This window comes from Poecile atricapillus, chromosome 3, assembly GCF_030490865.1.
Source record: "Poecile atricapillus isolate bPoeAtr1 chromosome 3, bPoeAtr1.hap1, whole genome shotgun sequence".
NCBI classification, from domain to species: domain Eukaryota; kingdom Metazoa; phylum Chordata; class Aves; order Passeriformes; family Paridae; genus Poecile; species Poecile atricapillus.
This window is the reverse complement of record NC_081251.1, coordinates 112,410,056-112,436,566: the sequence shown is the minus strand read 5'-3', so window position 1 is coordinate 112,436,566 and position 26,511 is coordinate 112,410,056. Positions and strand designations below refer to the sequence as shown.

General features: G+C 40.8%; 1 protein-coding gene and 1 long non-coding RNA gene across 3 annotated transcripts; one reads left to right on the top strand and one right to left on the bottom strand.

The window, feature by feature from the left end:
- On the bottom strand, positions 1-20,735 carry TMX4 (thioredoxin related transmembrane protein 4). The gene is made up of 8 exons (XM_058836051.1): positions 20,516-20,735; positions 11,919-12,034; positions 8,763-8,808; positions 8,020-8,148; positions 7,265-7,310; positions 5,722-5,823; positions 3,987-4,050; positions 1-3,551 (listed from the first exon to the last, which is right to left on the bottom strand). Exons 1-8 carry the CDS (start codon positions 20,698-20,700, stop codon positions 3,265-3,267), a joined length of 975 nt encoding a protein of 324 aa, XP_058692034.1. The 5' UTR covers positions 20,701-20,735; the 3' UTR covers positions 1-3,264.
- Positions 20,736-20,826: 91 nt separating this feature from the next.
- On the top strand, positions 20,827-25,665 carry LOC131577499 (uncharacterized). Of its 2 annotated transcripts, none has more exons than XR_009277226.1 (4): positions 20,827-21,186; positions 22,063-22,186; positions 23,172-23,367; positions 24,955-25,665. It is a non-coding gene; the product is annotated as an uncharacterized LOC131577499 (long non-coding RNA). The 2 variants fall into 2 exon arrangements; XR_009277225.1 differs by having other exon boundaries at positions 22,016-22,186.
- The last annotated feature ends 846 nt before the right edge of the window (positions 25,666-26,511 follow it).

Here is a 26,511-nt window from a genome sequence, read left to right as displayed (position 1 = left end):
GGTCATAAATACAAAATTTTATGTGGCATTTCAGTAAAAATACGCCTAAGTATAAATTTGCAACACTTTCATGTGACAGACAACCCTGTGTAACATTTCCAGGAAGAAAATCCATATAACACATGCCACACCCCCACAGGGCAGCAGATACAGAGCATTCCAAGACACACATACAAGTTTCACACAGATCCCAAGGACAGGAGGTTTGGAATGCTGGATGGATTTCCAGCCTCTTGAAAAAGGAATCTGCCAGATTTTTTTGGGGACTTGCTGTTGAGCATTCCCATTCCAGTGGCATGCAGCCCAATTGATATTTAAATTGCTTCTCAACAATCTTAAATTAATTTTGACATACAGCTCTAGTTCCCAAGCCTTAAGGCCCTGTCCTTCATCAAAACATTTTGAACAGTGCCAGCAGCAGCTTCTCCAAGGCCCTTTTGTCTATTTTGAGGTTGCAAGAACAAGTTCCATTTCTTCACGATTAATCCTAACAGAACAGAGATAACAGAACACCCAGATTGCACAAAAGGTTGATCCCAACTTTTTGGATACACACCAAGTTTAAAACTATTGTAATAGTCTAATTAGCACTACTCACATGATTCAATTAAAATGTGTTTTAGTGGAAAAAATCCTGATCCTGGAAGGTATATTAACATGACACTTCTACTGCACAGCTAATTGTTTTTCTGTTAAACACAAATTTTGCTTTTACAGTGTTTGCTGCTCACTGTTTCCCAGATAAACATTAGTCAAAACTGAGCATTTCCAGTATCACACTACAGTAATTTTCCTACAAACGTAAAATTAAGTTGGAGAGATCAATGGCTGCACAGTACCACCTTTTCTAAGCAAAGCCTTAACCACAATTTAGTGATCTTTGTAACAAGATACACCAATACATGTCAAATATGGTCAAACCCAGTCAGCATTAATATTCCCTGCTTTATTCAAGAAAACACAGGAACAACATCCATCCTATGTTCAAGAGCCCTTAGAAGCCTGACCAAGCTCATTCCTAGATTCACAGGACCATCTAAGCTGCTGTCACCTGCTGCCTACTTATTTAATCCCTGCTCATCAGTGATCTTACAGTTCAGTCTATCATGATGGAAAACAATTCACATCTTTGGTTTAAATAGCCCAAACCCAACTGTGACACGCAACAATGGAGGAAATGTGAGCAGAGAATTCAGACACACCACACAAAGGGGTTTCTGATCTCTCCCACAACATCTCACAAACCATGTGCCTTTTAGGACAAAGTGCCATTTGTGGGTTTGTTAGCTTCTGAAATCCAAAGACACCGCTGGGAAACCCAACTCTTGTGAGAAGACCTTTTTGTCTTCAAAGTGCACAGTTCTTCTCTTCACACTGTAGTGGCCACAAAGTTTTCTTGATTTTTGCAGATAAAAGTGTAGCTTTTAAAAGGCTGCTGTGTGCCTCACCTACTGCTGAGTTCTGTGGCTGCCAGCTTTACAACTGCTCAGGTAGATGGGACAACACCCAAACATCACAAACTGTTCTCAAGATAGTGCAATGTATAGATACTATCAAGTCTGTTTTCACCTATGTGAAAGCACATTTAGAGGTGTCCACTATATGGAACTCAAACTCCAGACTGGGGGTATTCCTTGAGAAATTTCAATTTCAGGATATGCAGTGTAATTTTCTTCCTTGAGGAGCTCTACCAGACAAATGCAAAGTTTCTACCTTATAGTTCAAAAATATATGTGACAGGACATAGATGGGAAAGTTGAGCTTCCCTGGCAAATATATTCTTCATGAGCATTAAGAAACAACAAAACTGCTTTCAATACAAATTGGCCCTATTAATCACAGTCTCAAAGGAAACCAGCATTTTGCTCTCACAACTTCTCTTCTAATGGGAGATGATCTCATCTCTGACTACTCTTTGTTCTTGAAGAACAAGATTAAATTCATGCATGTTAGCAAGGTTTATGCAACATATATATATTTTTTAAAATAATATCAATATTAGGACACATCTTACGTTCATGGTTGTACATCAACAAAGTGGGAACATACAGGATCTCACTGAGGGGACTCCTGACCAAAAAAGACTTGCATATTAACCCAAAGGAGTGATACACTGATATGTTTAATGACCCAAGTCTAACCACATCTAATGCTGTCTACCTGACGAGCCATTTTCACTTTACACAGTTCAACACACGCACGTTTATTCTGACAGAAGTAGCAAAACCCAAAGCTTCCCAGCACTACCCACCTGTGCACCCTCTCTTTTCCCAATGTGATGATTCCAAAAGTAGAAAAGTGATCAAAGGTAAAAACCTAAGTGCCTCTTCAGATAACATCACTAAAGCAGCTTGAGTTCTCCCAAAAGCATCCTGAGTTGGCAATGGCAGGACTGCACTGCACATGATGAACGTGTACTGGCAAGAAAAATACAACTTACTGACTCCAAAGTGAGTATTTCCTGCTACAATCTCCAGATGGGAACAAATTACCAAAAAGAAAAAAAAAAAGTAGTAGTGCTTTGGCAAAATTTCCCACCGACCAAAATAATTTCCTTTAAACCTTTCAAAAGTTCCAACACACTTTACACATTTAGCTGCCACTCTCTTTCTGCCTGAGGTTTTTAATTACTCCAACTCCTAGGGTCATACAACTCAAGCTGCACAGCCTCTGGATCACCAAAAACTGACCCATCTGGGGGTGAGCTGCAGGATCAACTTCCAAAACAAACACAAATAGAAATGGAACAGAAAGGTGCTTCTGTTTGAAAGTGATAAAAACAAACCCGTGGTACACAACATTTTTGACAGAAGACCAGTAAGGTGCCTCCTTTCACTAGTGAATCGTCTCTGTGCTTCTGTGGCATTTGGGAACAATCAACATTCAGACAGAAAAGTCAGAGTCCTGCCAAGCTACCGTGGAGTTAAAAGTCCTGATCTTGCCCAGGTCAGTCCTTAGAGGAACACACACACAATGATCATTTCAGAGCTGGTGAACTGAGAATGACACCCCCTTTTTCTCTGAGAGGACATGGAACAGATAAGACACTGATTTTGATTGTCACGGCTAAGGTCACACAAAACACAGCAAATGTGCTTATCAAAGGAAATAAGCAAGTACTAAGCTTAAAAAAAGAGGAGCCTGCTGGCAGAGCAGAGCTTTGCGTAAACACCAACGACAAATCAAGTGTAAGCTCCAGCTTCAGACCCTGAAGGGGTCTGACACTTCTTTGGTCCAAGTGTACAAGATACACCACTGGGAAAACTATAGTTCCTTCTCAGCCCCCTGACTTTTCCGCTGCCTCACTGTGCTTTCAGTCTCTGATTCAGCTAAAGGCTGCTCACTTAAGTCTTCCATTTCTTCTTCCCCTGATTCTTTTCCAAGTGCTAAATCCTCCTCCGACTCATCAGCACTTGAATTTGCTGCATCTTCTCCATCTGAGAGATCTTTCACATCTGCAGCCTCCTCGGCATCATCCGCGGAAAGCTCTGCAGCCTCCTCCGGCTCCTCCAGCGCCGCGTTCTCCGCGTTCTCCTTGGTAATTGCTTCCTCTAAACAAAGCAGACACTGCACTTAGACCCAATCACACAACAAAGCTTTTTAAAGTTGCATCACCAGGGACATGCTCTAAAATACTGATGAACATTATAATTGATTATTATTCCAACTGGGATTGGAACCAGATGATACCTCAAGTCCCTTCCAACAAGAACCGTTCTGGTTTTGTGATTGAAATATTTTCCTTATTTTTCAGTTATTTCATTAAGACTTCAGTAGATTTCTCCTCCACTTCCATTTATTTTCCTTGCATGTCAGCCACAGATAGACCTTCATTTTATTCCACTGAGTTACAAACCAAACACAAACCAATTTTACTTGGCTCCTAGATCATTGGTTCACACCTAAGATCTGAACAGTGTATTGCCCATCCTCCTAAAAATATACACTTTAAACTACAGCTTTTTGCCCTCTTGAAGAGCTCTTACCAGGTGTTTCAGCTGTGTATTTTGACTTGGCTGGGCAGAGGCAGTCTGAAATCAAAACCAGGATCTGTGGAAAGGAAAAAGGCATTTATTAGCAATAATAAAACCAGCAATTATTAGCAATTGCAAAAAACCCTGCATTCTTTTTAGATAGATATACACAATAAAATTTACAAAATTATATTATCTTGCTTAGAGATAAGAGCTAAATAAAAACATGGAAAAAAGTGCTTTCTCAGTGTGTACTAACCAGCATTCCCTGCTTTCTACTACCCATTTACTGCCTCCTACTTTCCTAAATTTATTCAGTACTGACACTGCTCGCAGCTGAAGAACAGCTCAGAACACAGTTGAGAATTTTTGTTTTCTGAAAATTTATGAAAAAATCTTGACCAAGATTTCCTGTATTTCGGGATGTTAATCCATTCCTATCCCTGGCTCCCCAATACAGATGTGTATTCCACCTTTTGTGCTCATTATTTAACCAGCCCAGTGCAGAACACGGACACTCAAAATGCAAGGAAGACATTTGTGCCTCACCGTCACATGCTAAGAATAGTGCAAAGAAAAAGACAGAGCTGACACCATGTCAAAGAAATATATTTCAATCACTGAAAAGCTTTTTGGAAAGAGCTGGGAGATTAACTTGACATTTTTTTCAGCTTTTTCAGTTTGGGGTTTTTTTAGTGAAGGAGTAAGATGAAGAGTTTCCTTTAAAACATGATATTCACTTGCTCCTAGTTATACTAACTTGTTTTTCTCTCATTTGGTAAAAATCTACTATCCAGAAAAATGCAGTTGTTGAAATTGAATAATCAAAAACATTTGCTTGTATACAACAATTCTGTATGCCCATCAAATATAAAAACGTGGTTTTGCCTAAATTCAAATTTCAATTATTCATTGAAATCCCTTCCCAGTACTAATGAGAAATACACTGACAAAATTTTTCTTTATTTCATTAATATTTGGACTGAAGGGCAGAGATCCACATCCCAGGAACAACTTTTACACCTCTTACAAGGAGTAGTGACTTAGCAGCAGGTTAAACCAGCTACCAGCAGAACTATTTGAACAGTCCTTGCAGTCACAGAACACAACTTGTAGAACAGCCAACTATAAAAGAACTTAAAGCCCCAAATCTTCAAAGCTTTAAAAAATATTTTCATCCTTTGATTTTTATTAACAATGTGGCAGAATCCTTACACTGCTGACTCCCACGAAACCAATTCCTCTGTGGTTAATAAAACTCTCCACAAAACCTGTGTTCTTAGAAAGTTGGAGTCTTGACCAACTCTGAGCACACACATTCCACCCATAAGTAGAACAGTTTTAGATACCAAAAGGCCAATACAAGAATCACTCCTTCTAGTGGATGGACTAAACAAATCTAAACTGAAGCATTTCATAAGAATTTGATTTCATAAGAAGGTGACCTGATTTGTATTGAGGGCCCTGTCCAAATGCTTCTTGACCAGTGACAGGCCTGGGGCACTGACCACCTCTCTGAGGAGCCTGTTGCAGTGTTTAACCACCCTCTGCTTCCTAATGTCCAGTCTAAACCTCCCTGGCACAGCTTTAATCCACTCTCACACATTCTGGAGGTCACAGGGAAGAGATATTAGTATTTAGCAATATATTATTAAAGCAAGGTGTATTTAAGTATATCTTATGAGCGAAGTTGTTTGGGTTTTTTTCACAAGATAATGCACAGAGAAAAGAAGTAATGTTTTCTTACCAAACCCAGGAGCAGGCCAATCAGTAAGGTAGCTAAGATGAAGACGGCATAGGAAATCCAAACATGAACTCCAAGAGTGCCAGTGAGGTAGTTATGAATTTGCTGGAAATTAGAACAAGATACAGAATAACTTCATACCTAAAACCACTTAGAATTTCTACTGCCAGCACCATTACATAAATTGCTGTCTGATTAAGCCCTTTCATTTAACAGTATTTATACTGAAGTCTTCCCCTTTTGACACCATTAAATCTTTGGGTTTTTCACTAATTTTTTTATGTTAAAAGGCTTCTGAAGCAGAGGACGAACAATTTCTTCTCCCTAAGACACTCAGCATTACAGATGCCATACACAACCCTTACTGCAGATGGATGGATGAGGAGCCTCAGAGCTTGCAGGAAAGTATCACAACATCCTTCATCCTTATGTAGCATCTGTTCATTAACTAAAATTAAGCCATTCAGCTCTTACTGAAGCTTTTTAGCTTTTAAAAGGAGCCACACGCTCTAAGCGTACACTAAATAAATTATTTCACTACTAAATTTAAATATAATAACCCAAATACAGTATTAAGATTCCTTTCAAACTTTAGTATGTTCCTGAAACCTACAAATTCAACTGGCTGAGTCAAGCAGCACATCGAGTCAGACAAGCTGGTAGGAAGTAAATTATGACATTAAATCTCTTTCAAAACAAACAACAATCAACATTTACAGGAGTTTAAATACAGAAATTCCAGAGTCTTCTTTTTAAATGTCAGAACATCTTTTCATATTTATTAAAGCAAAAGCAAAGACAGCAGAGCAGGAGGAGTGAGGAAATGTACAGTTGAAAACATTCATCAAAGTGGAATACAAATGAGAGCTTTTTTCACAGGATAGTTAATCTTTCAGGAAGGAGACTATAGAGAAACAACACTATTCCAGAGCAACCATGGAAAAGAAACATCAGAGGGCTATAAAAAATAAGTATTATGCAGTGAAAGGATCAAAGACACACAACTTTAGAGCTCTGCTTTATTCTATGTTAGTTTGATGCTTAGTAGAAGTGATACAAACTTGTTCCAACTCTCAACTACATTTCTTTCCTGAAGCACATGTTACAAAAGTAACACATTTTGCCACAATCAAATACAGTCTCTCAATCTCACTGGCCAGAATCTGAAAGGTCTGAAAATTCTCAGTATTTGGATGCCATGGAAAAACTTGGATAGCTCCCAAATGAAAGCATCTTGAAATGTTTTAAAGTAAAGTATCCTTTCATATTTTAAAGCACATTTCAGTATAGCTAAGCATTCCTCCTTTACTTCTGACAATTACTCTTTTATCCAAATTCCTCATGTTCCTATAAAAGTGTTGCCAGTTTGAACCCCAGATGCAGAAATTATTACTAAAAAACCCCCTTGCCCTCCCTTATCCTGGGCAATACATGATGCAACTCTCATGAAAGGATAATAAAACTATTCAGTTATGTGTTGACTTTTAAACATATGATTATTCTAAGCATAAAAAGGGAGTATGGAAAACACTGTACAGTTACTTACCCTGATCCATCCCGAGAAGTGAAACAGTCCTGCCATGCCATGCATCCTGGAAAACAAGGAAATGGAAGGACAGGTTCACAGCAGCCCTGTAGCTCCTCTCCCCATTCCTAAATATCCTACAGCTCCTCTTCCTTCTCACATGAAAAACAAGTACCCTCTCTGGATATCTTTGATGTGAATTTATACATAAAGGCTTCTGCCAGACTGGACTGCAGGCCACTCACATGGCTGGTTCATCCTTTGTGTCATACAAGCTTTCTACAATATTTCTAAGCAAATCCCTCTCCCAAAAAACAAATGCTTCTACATTCTGCTAGCACTACACTGCTTGCTATTCCAAAGGGAGATAGAAGTCTTTCTTATAAAGAAATAAATGAGAAATCCTTGAAGCTAAAGGCTGCCCAGTAGCCAGAAGTCATGAAATAATAATCTACATAAACACACATTTGACTCCAGGACTCAGCAAAAATTGGAAATGCCACTTTAAATAATGCTCAGTGGCTGTATTTTTTCTCTTAATCTTTTTTTCAAAGATGATATAAACAAGCCTAGCAGGCACAAACAAAAGCAAATGCAGAAAATATGCTGCCTTTATAGGTGAGAAGCTGGGAATCAGGCTGTCAATACTGATTGCTTCTGCAAAGCCTGCAAGTCTAAGGAATTTAAAGCCTTTTGTCTTTAAACTGTCAACACAGGACCCTTAATGAGTAATGAGATATAAAACATTGTTCTTTTTAATAAAAACCAAGAGTTACATTATAGAAGATGGAGACTTCCATCCTGCTACAGGCTCCACAGCTTCCCATTTCCTCTCTAAGATGTAGCCTTGAAGATCTTCCAAGGTCCGGGAGCCGCGGTATCTGCGGAACACTCCATCGTTGGCACTGCAAAACAAACCCCCATCAGCACAGAGAGTCCCCAAACTCTGGGGTAAAAAACCCAGCCAAAAGCTCCCCACACACATTACAGACTTCACTTCCTCTGAGCTGACTGTTTGTGATCAGTGCATGATGGAAAACGTCAGTTTTTAAACAGCTTGGGATTTTGCCATTGAGAAAGCTGCTATTTTTCTTAAATACTCACTGGCACAGCAAATACACAAAGCACATGAGGTTAACAACCAAAGCATTTCTAAATACAATTCAGAATTAGAGGTGCACATATATATGTATTTGTCTGTACATCTGTACGACTCATAATACTCTGACTTAACGATGGGTTCAATACTTTAAGGATGACATCACCTCAATGGAGAAGAGATGCAGCAAATGTCTTCTCTGATCCATTTTTAGTAGTATGGATAACAGGAAAACTTAGTAAAGTCACTTAAACTAAAGATAAGCCTCAGATAAGGACTTCATTACACAATCAATGCTGCAATAACCTGAGCTGAAATAAAAAGTCACTATTCCTTCATTTTCCCCTACTTTTCAGTTACAGATTAAATAAAGTGACAAGTAGGAGTCAACAGCTGCAGTTTCCAGTATGACACACTTACTGGTAAATTGTAGGAAGTGTTGTGACAAAGAAACGACCACTCAAGCCTAGAAAGGGAAGAAAACAACACAAACAGTTCAGTAAAACAAGGAAATTTCTCAGCATTCTGACTTATCTATAAAAACCTACATATCTGTATTTTAGAGCAGGCTGCACAGCTCTCGCCAACAGGTTAACAGTTTGTCTTCAGATATGCGACAAGCAATGACAGATATTAAATATTGGTTATAAACTAAGGAAAAATGTTTAACTTGAAAAATGTATACTGAGAGCTAATTTTCCTCATCAATGGATTTGTCTCCTGAATATTTTCACCCAGCTGAAGTTTTGGACCAGCCCAGCATTAGAAGCACTCAAGAGTCCATTAGAAAGAGCTGAATTCTTATAGCCAGCAACTGCAATTCATATAAAGTACCAGTGTAAAGAGTATGGTTATTTAACTTTGCCTTTTATATAATACTGTGAAAATCTTTTGGGAATTGAAGACCTTATTCAGCCTTCAATAAAGCAAACAGCTCTAGGCAACAAGATTAGCCATGGAAAAGTATTGTAGCAAAGGAGTTTCTGCCTTTAGACACAAAGAAGAGCCATATTGAAATATGACAGGTATTTTTAAAAGTTTCAGTGGTAATGTTTTCCTCAGTTTGAATTCCTCAATGGAATAGGCAAAAAAGGGTTATGACTTTTTTTGTTGTTTGGTATTTTGTTTGAAGACATTTAAAGCAAATGATCTTTATAGTTCCAGAAAGGAAAGCTTCTTCACTTCAACTTTTCAGCTCTCTGCCTTTATTGCTGTGAGAGGCAGGGTGATGAAAAATATTCTGAAACAGCTGAAAGTTGTGCCAGCACAGGGAGATCTAAAGCAAACAAACACACAAGTGTAACAGCAGAGTTAATAAAGCAGACAGCACAGCTGCACAAGGAAAACTGGGTGGAGAGTCACAAAGAACATAATTAGCTTAAGAACAGAGAAAGTCATGGGAACGAACACTGAAAGGCTCCCTGAAGTTCTTACAAATACCACTCAGGCAAAGGAAATAAAACAGCTCAAACCTCTCACCTGTGGCCTATCCTAGAGTGAACACCTCAGAAGCAACTCTGAAATCTAAAAGTTATGACATGCATCTAAGCACCCCCAAAATTTTAGGTTGCTGGTTATCTAAGGCCCCTCTCTAGATTGGTAAAACCAGTGTGAGTCAGCTACAAAATTTAAGAATACATTAAATTGGTTTTGTGCCTGTTTAGTACAGTCATGAATTGGCTAGAGTTAAGCATCTGACTGTCTGCAAATCAGAAACTGACATCCACTATGAAATCAACAGTTAATCAAAACTTAAAACCCCTATTATTTAGTGTATCTGTTATCTGTCTGTACTGAAAAATGTACAGAGAACAGAGATGTCATTTAAAACTCCAGCTGCTTTCAGCCAACAGCTACTCAAAGAAGACAGAAGATCCCCTTGTTGTAATTCACAGGTACATGTTGTGATCAGGAGCTTAAAAAAGGCACCAAAAATATGCAGAATTTAAGGGTCCAGAAGCATCTCCACTATTTGCTTGTTCCACACCGAACGTTTCAATGAAGATGAGGCAAGAGGAAGCACTTTAAGGCTGGAACATCAAGTGACTGAAATCTGCTGTGAAGCCATTAAGACTCTGGTGGATTTATTCTTCAGGCATCTCCTGCAATTAGGCACCATGAATGGCCACTTTCTCCTGCCAGTTTGGGAAGTGCAATTTTATGTAACTCTGCACTCATCTTGTGGTTTTCCCCTAATTTAACACATTTTGACTACTTTCAATTCAATGAAGGGGTTACATAACTAAGACTAATTAAAGTACCATTGTGCAAGCAAGAAAGGAGACAGAGCACTTAAACACAACAACTTGAAAGGCTGATGCAAAGCCCGCAGTAAAAATACCTCAGTAACTTCGGAGAGCTCCATAGAAACTCGTATCTTCCAAATTACATCAGCATCAAAGGTCAAATACATAATAAATGTTTGTTTTCCAGTTTGAGCATTCCTTAGTTTTAGAAGTGCCTGCAGCATCCAGTGCTGAACCGGATGTTGTAGGTTTATTACATGAGCTTTGGTACAAATTTATCATTTTGGTCAGTCCTTTGACTCAGAAGTTACCCATGCTTAGGGGTCGTGACTCTCAGCAGCATTAGAAATTCAAGTATTACGTTTACATCTATTTAAACAAGGTAGTATTAAAACTAACTTTATAAAGATTAGTATATGCAGCTTTTTGATACCAGGTGTTTTGTGTACTTGTGAACTTTTAACAAGACATGAACCTACACAGGGTCCAGAACAGCTGGCATTTTCTTGTCCACTTAGATTGCTGAATTTGAGACAAGAGCTTTGATACAGTAAATCTGTTCAGCATGTTTTCAACTAATAAAATAAACACATTTTTCACACACTTTATAAAGCAAAAACAAAGAAAAATCAATAGTTTGGCCTCTTCTTTCTAACAACATCTCATCTTTCAGTCTTTTGATACTGCTAATAAAATCCTTTATCCCCTCAAAGCCCAAACAAGCATCCCCAGGAGATGCAGAGATTTATACAATATTAATACTGCTTGTACAAAGACACATTGAAAACTTTGAAGGGAGTCACCAAAAGAATACATTAGACTGCACTTGTGCTTCTCTGCATAGTTAGGAAAGTGTTTATATAAACATATCTGCATATGTGCATCACCAACAGGAAACAGCAACAACATCTGGAATATAAAGCATGGTCACAATTAAACCAGTCAATAAACCAGCACCATGCTGGAAACAGTTAGAAACTTTAATTAAAGCAGGCTTGCTCTACCACACCCTGAAATTCTCCTAATGGAAGGCTACAGAGCTGGAATCTTCTGCAGACAGGTTGGAGGAATGAGACAGGCAACAGCTTCCAGGGAAGAAGATTAAAATAAAGAATAAGCCTCTTTTAAGTCAGTATTAAGCCAGACCACTTCCCCCCACCCCCAGTTCTTTAATCCTTCAAATTGAGTTTATAAACTTTGGTTCAGAAATACGAACTGTATGGAGAAACAAACTGGGGATAACATTATTTTGACTTTAAAGCCTAAATAAGTAGTAAATGGTAGTTGTATTGACTGATTCCTGTTATTAAAACACTGTTTCATGCTGTACCTGGTTCCTGAGTGACATCCACTTTTCCCACAGTGATGCCGAGCCGTTCGCTCTCCTTGGCAAAGCTCTCCCAGGTCGCCTCAATCTGCTGACAGGCTGGACACCAAGGAGCATAACTAAAGGGGGAAGGCAGGGTAAATATTTTAATACTCTTACACTTAAAGACATTCAAATTGATTTATCGTACAGAGAAAATATAAACACATCAATCACAAAGGGAAATAAACCTAGTTTTTCTTAATTGAGTCTACTGAATAAGACAATCAAAGTTTTTTTATCAATCCCTATGTTCCTCTCCATGTTATTAAAACAAAACAATTCATTGAGAAATTCATATCCAAACTCCTCACCACTTGTGATTTATTCTATTTACATAGGAAATAAAATACATTTCCATGGCAGCTACCTGAATTATTGAAGCCAGGCTGTCCTCTGAAGCAGTATCCTTCATCACAACATTTTGTATTGATTTCCCACACCTCAGAACTTCCCAAAATTGCATTTGCCTTAACCCACTACTCCATACATCACAATATGCCCTTTTTGATAGCAGCCATTAGACACTTAAAAAGAGCACATACCAAATTCCTACTTGCCATACTTACTGTCTTGTTTTTACCCAGGATTTGTTTCAGAAAAATAGGAATGCACTTTTCAAGAGCTGAATTTTCTATAGTCTCAATCAGAATAATGAAACCAATTTTAATATCAGTCTGGAAGCAGAACATCTAATATAAAGGATAATATCAGATAAAAATCAGTGATAAAATCCCTTTTGCCACCTTTCTGTATTTTAGCCTAACTTCACTGACCAAATCTGCACGAAACTCGTGCAGCTTGCCTTGTTCTGTCAGACACTCTGAAGGGAACCAGGACTGGGAGTACAGACTGAGCTGGGGCAATTGCCCATGCACAGACTCAGCCTTTTATTAATGAGGAGAGACCTTTAAAGGGTTTAATCTGATTTACCAGCAGGGGGATGGAGGTTTCCATCCAAAGCAGTGAGTCTAGGGACACCCTCCTCATCACAATGCTCCACAAATGCCACCATGCTCCCCATCCATTGCAAACCAGAGAAACATATTCCCTTCTGGGCAGAGTCCAAGATCCTTAGCACAAAACCACCACTGGGAACCTTCACAAGGTTCTCCACTCCTTTGGTTTGTCTGCCACCACTGCTATCTGAGCTAGGGACTGGCAATTCCTGTTCTCTGGCTGTCAGCAGGAATGCTTACTTTTGTACTGGCTGCAGACAGAAATATCCCCAGCCACCCCCAGATGTTTCATAAAGCTTAATGTAAAACAGGTCATTTCTCACCAAAGAGGAAGAATTAAATTCACTCTGAGTGCTTTTAAATTCCTGCATTTAAAAAAGGGAATCTTGTCACTTTGTAGTTAAAAGGGCACAAATTAAAAATACTTGTTGTATTTAACTGTACCAGAAATTCATGATTTTGTGAAAGCCCATATCTTGTCTTTTTAAGTCAACATCATTCTGTGTGAAAGCAGCCGAAAAAAGGACATAAATCTTATCCTGCCAAAAAGACAGCCCCTCAGTATATCTTTGCAAAAGATGCTGGAAACAAGTCTCACACGCAGCGATGTTCTCCATTGTGCTGCTGGCCCAGAGAGAGCTTTTAATAACAGTCTGACAGATACTGTGCTTTACACACAGGATTATTTTATTATAGAAGCCTGACTGATAAATAAGAAACTGCAAACATCCATCAGATAATGCAGCTGGTATTGATCTAAAATGAGAGAAGTTTGACTGTTTTCTAAATCCAGCTTCTCTACATGTATCAAATTCACACCATGAGATTTTCAAAATTAATACATCCTTTAGCCTGTTTAATCTGATTTTGGAATAGAAATTTCGACCCCATCAAAATTTATATTTACATTTGACATGCAGGAGCATTTCTCCTGAATGAAGTGGAATACTCAATACACAACTAACACTCATATGACTGAAAATATTTCCTTTCAAAGTGGCATGAAAATTTACCCATGTCACAGTTTAGCAGTGATAGGATGTAACAAAAAGCTGTAGTTGTTGGCTAAATTTTAGTATCAATATTGGACATGGGATGGCAATAGCTCCATATAATGCTACAAGATCCAGCTACTCCAGCTGAACATTGGACAGACAGTCTTGGCTACACATTCCTGAAATTACACATCCAATTCTTGCTTGTCCCCACATGTTCAAGAGAGAACTTGCAATAGACATCAGATTTCTGCTAGAGTAACCACTACTGTTTACCTCAACACCCTCACTTGCCTGAAGCTTTCATGTCTGCCTTTGTTGTGCAGCATTTGAGGCATCAAGGAATTCATGACTGCCTCCTGGAAATAACAAAAAAATTACATTACCAAAGCTTTATTGTATCTCTTTCTAAGTCTTAAAATACTGAATGAGTAAGCATAATGGAAGGTAAGTTACTGAAGAGTAAAATACTTCACACTTAGGACATCTTTATCAAAAGTTTTAAAAAACTTTCTGCACCCTGAAGGACTGAGGGAAGTACTTGATGTCAACAGGGTCCTCTAATGAACCCTTTAGAACTGTGGCTGATTTGTATTTCCACAGAAATTATGGTACAACTACCATTCTTAAATTCACAGAAAAAAAATAAAACTCTGTAGGAGCAGGGACACAGACCCTCGTGTCTGCTGTGGAAACAGTCTTTGTTACTCTTCAAGTCACAAAACACAAGAGCAGGTCCTTGGCAAAGTCAGATTTAACCAAATTTCTTCTGCCATACTCCAGACAGGCCAGGAAACAATTATCACTTTGTCAACACCACCAAATTTAGGGCTGTCGCTCCCATTTCTTCTCCCTGTGCACAAGGGGGTACCTCCATAAACCTGTAGGGCACAGGGTGCAGTGCAAACAGATGTGCCAAGAGAACAGACCTTTCCAAGTGAAAAATCAAAGTCTGCTGGAATTTAAATCAAGACTTGGGCACTCTGTTAAGGAAAGTGAGCTTTCAGTAGCCTGTTCCACATGAAAAGGCAAGTTGCTGATCTCCATTATAGCTAAAAGTGACACACTGCCAAACTATTCACTGCAAGCAGGTAGTGCACATTCCTCAGCACACACCTCATTCCTGATGCTTCCAGACCCCTTCCACAGCACAGTTTTACAGCTGAAATGCTCTCACACACAGGCAGCCCTCCATAAATAAGGCTGCAAATATCTATCACTGCAACGATTGACCTCAGTGGACTAAAATCACTATTTCCAAGTATCCAGGTGTTTTCTCCTGTTCCTACTCCATTACAATACCTAAAGCTTTTTGAAGAAGGCAAAAAGAAAGCAATTGAAAAGCAAAGTTTGAAGCTCTCAGACACAGACTTTTGACTTCTATTTATCGCTGATCTAAAGCATAAAAGAACAAGCTTTGGTTTTCAAATACCAACAACTTCACTGAGGCAATACAAAACCACTCAAGTTAAAACCAGTCTGAGCAAAGGTGTCATTCAGCCATATCACCCCGAGTAGATCAGTAAACACAGAAGGACTTTGCTAAGATGTACTGATACACAGTTTCCAGCTCCAAGCCACTTATCTCTCTTCTTCTACCTGCCTGGCCACTGAATTCACCATTTCACTCCTTTTCAAAAGTACATTTAACTGGCTCTTTTTATCTGCCTTTTCACTACCACTACCAACAGCAGCAGTGAACAGATGTAACTTTGAGTATCATTCCACACTGCTCTATTGACAGTTTCACCAAGTTGCACAAACCTAGGAAAAAGGAGAAACAGCTTATGGATACAGGCATGAGAGGATTTGCTAAATAGAAAACAGCAACACTTGCTTAAGCCAAGCTGCTTGATGGAGTTCATATTGGAAATGCTATTAAAATGAGAGCAAAAATGTTGGGACAGTATCCAACAGAATGGTAAAAGCAGTATCAGAATGAAATTCATATTTTCTTTGTTGTAAATAATTTTACCTTATTGACGCAGATCTCACAAGCATAGAAAATGGAAAAAAGACACTTTCTAAATACAGCAAGGTCTTAAGGCAGAATAGGCAGCTTTGTCATGCCAACAAAAGAAAAGCTCCAGATCAACTGTGTGGTTTAATGACTTTTCAAGAGAGCAGGTGGCAGCCAAAGATACAGAAGTTGGTCCCTGTCATTTACCCAGATCTGTATCACCACAACACAAGCCCTGGAAGCTGACAAGGAGCTTCCTGCAGAGTGCCAAACCCCTCCAGACCAAACAAGCTTTTTTAGTTTTTCTGAAGAAGGAGAAATTATTTTTAAAGTAGAAAGCAAATCAATCAATGAAAAATTATGTGAATTATTCTAGAGCTTCAGCAGAATAAGTTCTACAATTCTACATATTTTTATGCTCCCTTCTGTATCTGTTTTGTAGCATCTGCTACAAAGGGTCTTTCAGTGTCTCCTTTTCACAGTTTTTGTCCAGCCAATGCCCAGCACAGCACTCAGCTATGTGTTCAGTTAGTAAATATAAAGTTTGGTCACTTCCTATGGACCCAGCCAGCAGAGCTGCAGAGGCTTCAAATCCAAAACAGAGTTTTGATAACTTGATTTTCATTCCACCTGCTTTCTGGCTTTTATTGGGTTTTGGGTTGTTGGGTATTTTTAAGAATAGGACAAAGAAAAGCCTGGACACTAAAAAGAAGTAAGATACTAGAAACCCTAAAGTGACAGAAAATTCTCAATCTTGTTGAATTCTTAACCTCACAGTAATTGTTAAATAGTTTAGCAAATCCTTTGGAATTTTATTTACACAAAGTATTTCAAGCAAACTGACTGAAAGCTGATGAAAAAAATAAAAACTATGGGCCTGCACTGTAAGTATAATAAGCCTTAGAAACATGAGTATTAACTGCTCTCCTCATTTTCACTTGGCTAGAATTAAAATGGACAATGAAGACGTTCTTTTTCAGGCACACAAAGGAATAAGTCAGTGCTGAAACAAAGGGGAACCAAAACATTTAACACCCTATGTGGGAAAAAGCACATAAAGTACTGCAGATACACCAAGAGCACAGATAGTTTACTTTGTAACCAGAGGCACGAAGACAACAATTTCATTGATGGGTTGGGGTTTTTTTGTTTGTTTTAATTTACTTCAAAAAGAAGAGGATGTTAAATTAAGATAAATGAAGCTTGGAACAAGTTTTGTTTACAAATGCAAAATTCACTTTTAAGTAAGCAGACCAGAAATTAGTTTTCCGTGTTCCAAACAGACACGATATTAAAGACAAAAAGAAAACTCCTCATATTAATGAATCATTATCTCACAGCTACAGAATAGAGATAAAGAAATAGGGAAACTTTTGAACACAGCTCATTCCAGCATCACACTCACAGCACCCCAGCCCAGACCTGTGTGCTGCGATAGTAACAACATTCAAGAAATGGTGCAATGTCTGGTAGATACAGAACCTTCTCCAAAAAATTTTTATCAATAAAATGCAGCAGCGCTTCCAGGGCCTGTATTTTTTCCAGCTATGAATAACCAAATATCTGCAAAAAGCCAGCCAAGTACACACACCTCAGCTAGGAGGGATGAAGGAAGAAAAATCCTATTTCTGCTACTGATGCCGCACACAAGTAATTTCAAATTTTAGCTTCTCTACTTGTGCACCTGGGAACAACAAAAAAGTGGAATTACACAGTGATTTTCTACTTTCCCAAATAGAAAAACTGACATTAAGCAGCAGCTGTACCTGTTCCTACCAGGGCAGGAGGCTTCAAAAAGCAGCTGATGAAAATAATTTTCTTTTTCATGAAGATGCTATAGTAACATTTGCATTATGAAAAGTACTGCTCAGAAAACGAAGGTCTTATAAATAAATAGGAGGTTCTTCAAACAAATGAAGTTTTAATGAACATTACTGCACTCCTACCAACCAGCCTGAGACAGCATGGGAGAATCCATGGACTGACATGCAGGACTCCTGTCTGGATCACTAACTCTAAACCAGATAAAAACTGGTAGAAGCCAAAATCCATCAGAATGGAAACTGCTGCAAGAATTAGATTAGTCTGCATTCGCTGCTCTCATTGAAGCTACTTGGGCTGAGAATTCTCAGGAGGAGTTTCTGCCACAAGCCAAATCAGAAAAATTAAGGCAAGAGGGATGCTGCCCATGGAAAAACTCACTGGCTGTAAGATGCTGCCTGCCCCAGCTTCCCTCCCAAAACAAAACTGAGTTTTCTCCCTTCTCTTACAGGTATTTTGAGGATGAGGACTGAGAGCAGAGGTGGGAGGAAACCTGGATCAGATTTCACCCAGAAAGCAGAGAGGGGAAAAATCCCAGACCGGATTCTGCCCAGAAAACATTAAAAATCTATCTTAGAGCTCAAACTCTCCCTAATTCCACACCAGCAGCATTGAGTTTGCATCTTCATTAAAGACAAAGGTTTCTCCTCAGGAGAACAGCAGTGAGCCCCAGTAGTGAACCACAGGAAATAGCATGGAGACCCTGAGGATCTTTCACACACCAAACACCACATGAAACTAGAGTCTGATTTATGCAATGCAGCAACATGTACCATGCCCAGCTAACACTGAACTAACTCTGCCACCATCACTATTGTCAGCAACCTCTCAGTCAGAACCAAAGACCGATTTTTCAATTGGAGTAAAGGCTTCCAAAGGATTTTAATTGCTTGCTATCCCAACCACTTCTAATTTCACTCAGTTCCTCTCTTTTTTTTTTTTTTCTTCAGAGGCATGCACCACTAGTTATTTAAATATTTTCTTTTAGAACTAAAAACTTTGAGTCACCATAAATAATCTTCCTCCTTAAAACTCACCAACCTGTGTATGAATCAGTAACTTCAGAACAATTGCTTCCACATTGCACTAAGATGTCCCAAGTGAAAAAACTTCAATTTAAAACATAACCTTGGAGTCAGAGAAAACCGATTTGTATTTTCCTCTACCTTTTAGATCACAACAAATGGAGACAAAAAATCCATTCTAAATCCTCAACCACAGCAGTTGGCATCCCTGGGTCACTATCAGCTGTTTCAAGGTTGCTACCACCTATTCACTGATTAACAACAGGTTTTTTTAGCACTAAAGCCCTAAGAAAGGTGACAGTCCATCTTGATAAGAAGAGACTGGAGATAAATCAAATTCAAGAGTACACCAAAACTTTAAATAGCTAACTAAGTATCTAGGAGGGAGCATGACTTCAGATGTTCAAACTGTTTTAAACTCAAGCACTTGCACAGAGTAGCACACATGCCACAATAAAAACCTATTTTATAGCTGCACAGCCTACAGGTACCACATGACTACTGCCTACTTAACTACTTTTTTATTCATTGCTGTATTTAAAAAAACCCTCAAGATCTTTTCCCGCCTTCTAAATATAAGCAGGTGAGAGAGGCTCCACCAAAAATAAAGTCACGTGCATTTCCAGAACTGTGTCATGTCACAAGCAAAGCCACCACTCCAGTACAGTCAGGCAGAAGTAAATGAAATCTGATCCATCCCCCTTGAATGAGAACTCCAAGCTCAAGTCAAGGCTGGGATATTATGTAATACTGCTTTGGAAGCCTACTCCTGCTAAATATTCCCTTCCAAATTCAGCCCTCTTGGAGCTTACACAGAACCCAGCACCAGCCCCCAGTGGGGGAGCAGAGCAAGGAACAGTGCTGGACACTACCCCCAGAGTGACCCATTTCAGCTTGGACACTCAGATGAGAACCTGAGGGAAAGCTGCTTCAAAGAATCACTGAATGCTTTGGGTTGGAAGAGGACCTTGAAGACCGTCCAGTGCCAGCCCCGTGCTATGGGAAGTGACACCTCTCTCTGACCAGGTTGCTCGAAGCCCCGCTCAACGTGGCCTTGAACACTTCCAGGGATGGGGCATCCACATCTTCTCTGGGCAACCTGTGCCCAGCTTCACCAACCCCACACTAAGTAATTTCTTCCCCAATATCCAATTTAACCTAACTATCTGTCAGGTTGAAGGCACTCCCCTTTGGTCTGTCATGACATGCTCTTGTAAGTAAGTCTTTCCCTGTCTTCCTTGTCAATTCCCTTCGGGTACTGGAAGGCCTCAGTTAGGTTACCCAAAGCCTTCTCTTTCCCAGGGTGAACAATCCCAATTCTCTCAACCTTTTCCCAAAGGAGAGATGCTCCATTCTTCTGATCAACTTGGTGGCCTGCTCTAGGTTCGCTCCGACAGCTCTATGTGCTTCATTCCATATCCCTCATTCCCTTCTGTCTGGAGTGACCCGTTTAACCTTGGGCACTACCCACACAGGACGGGAACCTGCGGGGCGGGCAGCTCCTTCTATCCGGCCATCCCTGCAGAGCCCAGGGTGTGCCCGCCGGCTGAGGGAGGGCAGAGGGGACCGCGGGCACCGCCCGCCGCCTCCCTCACGCCGAGCCCGGGCAGCCACCGCCGGCCCGGGGAAGCTGCGCGGCCCCTCCGCAGGGCGGGAAGGCCGGGCCGGCCCCCTTCTCCCCACAGCAGGGCTGGAGTCACCGGCCATGCCCGTCCCTCGCAGGGAACTCCTCGCAGGAAACCCCCCTCGCCCCCCCGGCCACGCTGCCTCCGAGGCGGGCGGGAAAGCGGCCGCTACTCACAACTCCAACATCCACTGGCCCTGCAACACCAGGCTCCAGTTGGAGCCGCACAGCACTCGCACGCTGCTCCGCGGCTCGCCGGGGCTGTAGATGGAGGAAGAAGAGCAGGCGGCGGGACCCAGCAGCGCTACGAGGAGCAGAGCGCAGAGGAGCGGCCGCCCCTGGCGCCAGCGGCCCGGCGCCATGTTCGGCCCGCCCGCCCTCAGGAAGTCGGGGCACGAGCGGCCGCCGCGGGGGCGGCGCCTGCGCGGGGCAGGGGCGGCTCCTCCCGCCGCGGCCCCGCCCGCGGCCGCTCCCGCCGCCCGCCCGCCCTTCACGGCCCGGCACGGGCCCCGGCCTGTCCCGGGCTCGGGGTGTCGCTGGAACAGGGCCTCTGCGCTCCTGCTCCGGCCACAGCGTACAGTGCTCTCGGTCAGGTTTTCTGACCTTTCTTGTAATTGGGCGCGCTCGCGGCGCCGTGCTGTGGGAGCTGGTGAAACAGCGGTAATGGCTCCGCTGGGCTGCCGTGAGGCAGCGCGTCTGAGGGGTCACGTTAAAGCAGGCATTGCCCGTTCCGAGGGACTGTCGCGGACTCAGAGAATCCCAGAACAGTTCGGGTTGGAACAGACCTCAGTGCAAGCCCGCTGCCAAGGCAGGGTCACCCAGAGCAGGTGACACAGGAACGCGTCCAGGTGGGTTTGGAATCTCTTCAGACAGGAATAGCCCGTGATCTCCCTAGGCTGCCTGTTCCAGTACTACATCAACCTGAACATAAAGAATTTCTTCCTCATATTGAGGTGAAACTTCTTGTGTTTTAGTTTATGGCCGTTTCTCCTCCTTCTGCCTTTGGGCCCTGCCTCTCTGCCGCAGGCAGGCAGCCCATGCATCCCAATGCATTCTTTCCCCCACCCCAGACATAACGCTGGGTTTTCCTTGGCTTCAATGAGTTTCCTGTCACCCCATCCTTTTGCCTTGTCAGATCCCTCTGAACAGCAGCCCTGCTGGAATAAATTAAGAAAATCGACTTCTTTGGTTAGCCTGGTAAATTGACCAGGAAAAAAAAAAAATTAGAAGAGATCACTGTACAGGTCTAGGCTGCCTTTTTGTCCGTTGTAGAAATCCTTGTTTGGCTGGAGATTATCTTGGCATGGAAGTAACTTGTACTGAACAATTTTCTAACAGTTGCTGAAACACAATGCTGATAAGGCCTGTTGGTAAAAAAAATCACATTTTTATTTTCCCTCAAAAGAAGAAATAGTGGCATTTACCACCTGTGAATTTTGTTGCACTTCACCAGTTTATTTCATGAGGCTCCTTTACATCACTCCTATATTTCCCCATAGGATTCTGGGCTTGATCAAACCATTCCTTAAAGCCCAAGTATTGGTCTGACTTTTGTTGTCACTGAAGCAGACTCAGGGTTAATATTTGGTGACAGAAGCACAAGATGCCCCTAGCACTGCTCTCACTATGCAGAAATAGAACCATGACAGAATTTTTTTCTCTTTTGTTACTTCTCAGGAGTAATGAGACCTCTCCCAATGACTCAGTGATACTCTCCTCACCAGGTATTTCAACAGGACCTGCCCTTACCAAAGAAGAGTTTTGCTGACAGCTTCCCAGCACTGCAGAGATCCCTGACTTTCTGAGCTATCTTGCCACTGCAATTAATGCCAGCTGAGGATTAAATAAGTAAGAGCCTCTCAGAACACGATTCTTGTAATATTTTCTGTGTGGTACAGGAACTCTGAGTCTCCATATTACAATTTTTCTAACAATTTCATAATTTGCAAAAGAAAAAAAACCACCCTTCTAAAATTTATCATTGCCCTTCCTAAATGGATAATGTAAAATTGGATGGTTTAGCAGTGTTTACACCTGGGATATGAAGAGAAAAAAAAATACAGCAGTAGAAATTATTTGAGAAGATACACACTTGGCTGAAGTTCCTTTGTGAGAAGATAATACAAAAAGGACTTTTTTTTTTCTCTTCTGCTAGTAAAAACTTGAAAAAGTTGAGGGAAACATACTAATCTTTCTATAGATTCTCTAGGGAAAGAGGAAAAAGTGATTGGCCAAAGCAGAGAGAGGGCTGAGATCTGGTGGAGCCAAATTAAGAGAATTTATGTGACAAAGAACTGATGTGCAAAAGGGAAGGCTGAAGAACATTTTATTTGGTGGTGGTACAGTGTGGTGAATAATTATAGTTGTGTCATTAAAGAACATGCAAATGAAAGGGCTGAGAAGGAACAACATGTAAAATGATGGCTCCAAATAAATGGGAGTGTTCCTGTGAATTCCAAAGAACAAGGAAAGAGAAAAGTTACTTTGTTACTAATTTATCAGTAATTTCTAGCCACATTCAACATGGAGGAGTTTCAGGCAAACGCTGATCAGGAACAAGGCAGAGTTGGTTTCATTCCTGAAAGAGAACAGAGCGTTCCTAAACCAGGGGAGACATGTCATGGAGCTGCTAATCCCTGTGAAGTAGGTCAGGATTGCCAAGATAGAGATGGTACACCTCATTTGAACCTGATTAGGAACATCCATTAGGAAATGGATAAAAAGAGAAAGCAAGGAAGGCCAGTTAGAGCAAACAAGTGCCTGGGCCAGACCTTCTCTTGGTTCTGTGATAACTTCAGTTACTCTGTGCCTTACACAATTTACTCTCCTTTAGCTTCAGTGGGCTTCTGTTAACCTGTACTGCTCCAACCTCTACACTGTGTGTGGTGCTCTGTTGGCTCTGCACAGACCTGGAGAGCTACAGTTTTCCAGCTTCCATACTCCCACTGTTGGTACAGAAAAGCTTCAGGAATCAAGCTGTCACTTTAGGTTTCCACAGCTGTTTATAGAAGTGTAGCCATGAACCCCAGGTAAGTTTTGGACAGAATTTGATTTAAAGGAAAAAAAAAAAAAAGAAAAAAAAATAATTCTAGTCTGTATTTGTTTGTTTTAATCTCGGTTATAAAATGTAAAGTTCAACTACGGTATGCAAAGACCAAGTGAAGCTACATGAAGGGAAAGATACCAACCTGTCCTTTTGTTTTGTGACAGCTCACAAATATTTCTGTGCTGGAATGATAATTTATCTGGGTGACCAGCCCTTGCTCTGCACAGAGGACAGCACCAAAGTACATTTTTTCCTAGACTTCTCATTTCTCATACAGTTCAAGAGAAACTTTCACTGTTTCTCTTGAACTGTATGAGAAACACAGGGCTTTGTGTTTTGCCACTATTTTTATATAGGGAGGTTGAACTAGGTGACTTCTGAAAGGTCCCTTCCCACTCAAACTTTGGTGTCTTTGTGTTCATTGAATTAAAATTTGCCTCCTCTGATAATGTGGTTTTCTAGAGGAAAAAGAAGGGAGTTTAAAACTTAAGAGATTTTAGGTGTGTGCTACAGAGGATGAAGTTGGAAAATTCTTTCTGTATCTTGGTTTCCATTAGGTTTATTTTCTACTTTGTTGAATGTTGTCCTATTATTAGTTTGTGTGGGTGTCTCGTGGTAAGGAAAGGTATTCCAGCATTCTTGACATCTTTTCTTTCCCTGTGTGCCATGATGGATTCATGACACTGCCTAGAGCAGAATAAATTACTGCAACACTGATTTTCCTAAAATACACTTGATACCACCAGCTACAAATTTTTTTCCAGTTCTCTACTGGATTTCCAGAGCTACTCTCCTAAACTTCTGGAATTTGTTCTCGATGGATTGGTTGTGAAACTAGAAAACAAGAGGTTATCCTCACACAGACAATAGCAATGATGGTATTTCCAATTTTAATTTGTACATGTGTGTAACAAAACAATGCAAATAACAGTTGCAATATACTTTTCACTACGTGAATGCTAAAAGAGGTTTATAACTTAAATAATGTGGTAGAGAGTAAACAAGATGTGGCCAAAAATACATATTCAGTGCATTTTCTAAAATATATTTATTGAGAAAAAAGCTTGTTATATTTAAGGAGAATGGCTTAGTTTAGAACAGATAAATCAATAAATACACAGCACTGTAACAGTTGGGAAGTCACCATGGCTCTGCCTTTGATATCCAATAAAAATGAACAAAAGCTTTTAGACAAAAATTTGACTTTTGAAAGGGAATGTTCATATCCGTGCTTCAAAAATTAGACTAAAGAATTCACTGGAAAATTAAAAGAATATACATGAAGAGCTTTCTTGTTCATATTCATCAAATTAATGCGAATCTAATGACTACTCACCAAAAGGTAGGTATGAAATGAGAGGAGGAAATCATATTTGCAGGATACTGTCCCCAGAATACATCCAGTTTAATGTGATACTCAGTAACATCTCTGACTAACTTTGAGTTTTGAGAAATGTGAAGAACTAGGCCTGCCAAGATTTGGAGACAAGTTATCAAGGGTATTCAGCATTGAAAAATGTATCTTACTATCAAAAAAATATCACCTCTCGCTTTTATACTTTTTACACAGGGAAGCTGATGTGCACCGACCCTCCTGAGTGGCTCTTCGTGATCTTGTAGTATGAAATAACATTGAAAAATCTGCTTTTTTCACCTTGCCTGTGTGTCCAGAGGTGGAGTTTGTCATCCAAAGTCTGAAACAGAGGTGCACCAGAGTACAGCAGTGCTCAGTGTACTTCCTGCAGCCAGAGGTATCCACAAGCTCCAGGGAGCAGGGATAATACCAGAGCACACCTTGTCCAGGAAGCAGAAATGCCCCCGTGGGAGCAAGAGGAACAGCCTGCTGCCTCTGGAAAGGTGACTGCTCAGCAGGGGAGCTGGCACAGAAAGGACACGGGTGGAGCCTGCAGGGCAGCCTGTTCCTCCGACAATGCCTCTGTGTCAGCATCTTCTCCCTCTCCCGAGGTTCCAAGGGGAATGGGGGGGAAGGCATTGCCAAGCTTTATGTAACCTCCAGGCCTGGAAAGAGGTGCATGCTGGGGCTCCCTCTCCCCACACAGCACCCCAGCATGCAGGCACGCCTCCACACCCTTCTCTTTGCACAAGGCAAGAGAGACCTCCCACAAGATCATCTCCCACCTCTACTGTGCATCTGTTCATTTTCTGCCTGTCAAGCCTTCTCAGAATTTAAAAGATCTTACAAGAGATAGGGGAACAAGCTTTCAAGTTTGAGTGCATCAGATCTGGACAGATCTGATATCAAACGTGAATTTTTATTGCTTTGGCTTACTTTTCTTACCTTTTTTTTTTTTTTCTTCCTTCCAGAGTGGAAAAGAAAGAGAACTGCTTGTAAGGAATTGTTGCTTGCAATGTATTTTTCTGAGCAATAAAAATACCTTCAAGACAGCAGTACAATTCTCTTTTTAGCCTTGACACCTCTAAATCCTGATATACATGGCTGAGTTAGATGGAAAGGTATTATTAGGTTTTTATTAGATTATGATGCAAACTCAGTCTGGCTAGGCTCATCAGGCAGTAAATCTAGTGCCAACAGCAGTGACCAAATTCTGCTCCTGTACCTGTTACTGCTTGTGGTCAGTTTTCCTCTGGTTTTCTCTCAGTTGTGAGAAAGGCATGCATGTACCAGGGCAGGCTTCCAGTACAACCTGTATTGACAGAGTAATTGTGATTGTGCTCCTAAATGAAATTAGGAATAATTCTATTAAAAGAAGAAGAGTTATTCTTCCTCACACAATGCAGGATTCCAAAATTCAGGCCTTAATCACACAAATAGGACTTGTTAGATACATCATGGGTATTAGACATGGCTTTTACCATCAGTGACTTCTTGTTTCAACAATAACCTTTTTTCAGCTCCTGTCTGGCAGCCACATGTTGTGTTAAAGAAGTGAATCAAACTCTGTTAGCCAGGGAGAGCTGGAGATCTGCTGTTGCCCTCCGCAGGGACTGCACAAGAATTGTGACTCCAAAAGCTGCCCTGGATCCTGTGAACACAGCAAGTGCTGTTTCCATTCCAGGCAGTGCCACAGTCCCACTTCAGGAATGCCAAACTCACTTTAATCCTGCTCTGACTGCTGCAGGAGCTCAGCAGTGAAGCAAAGGTACA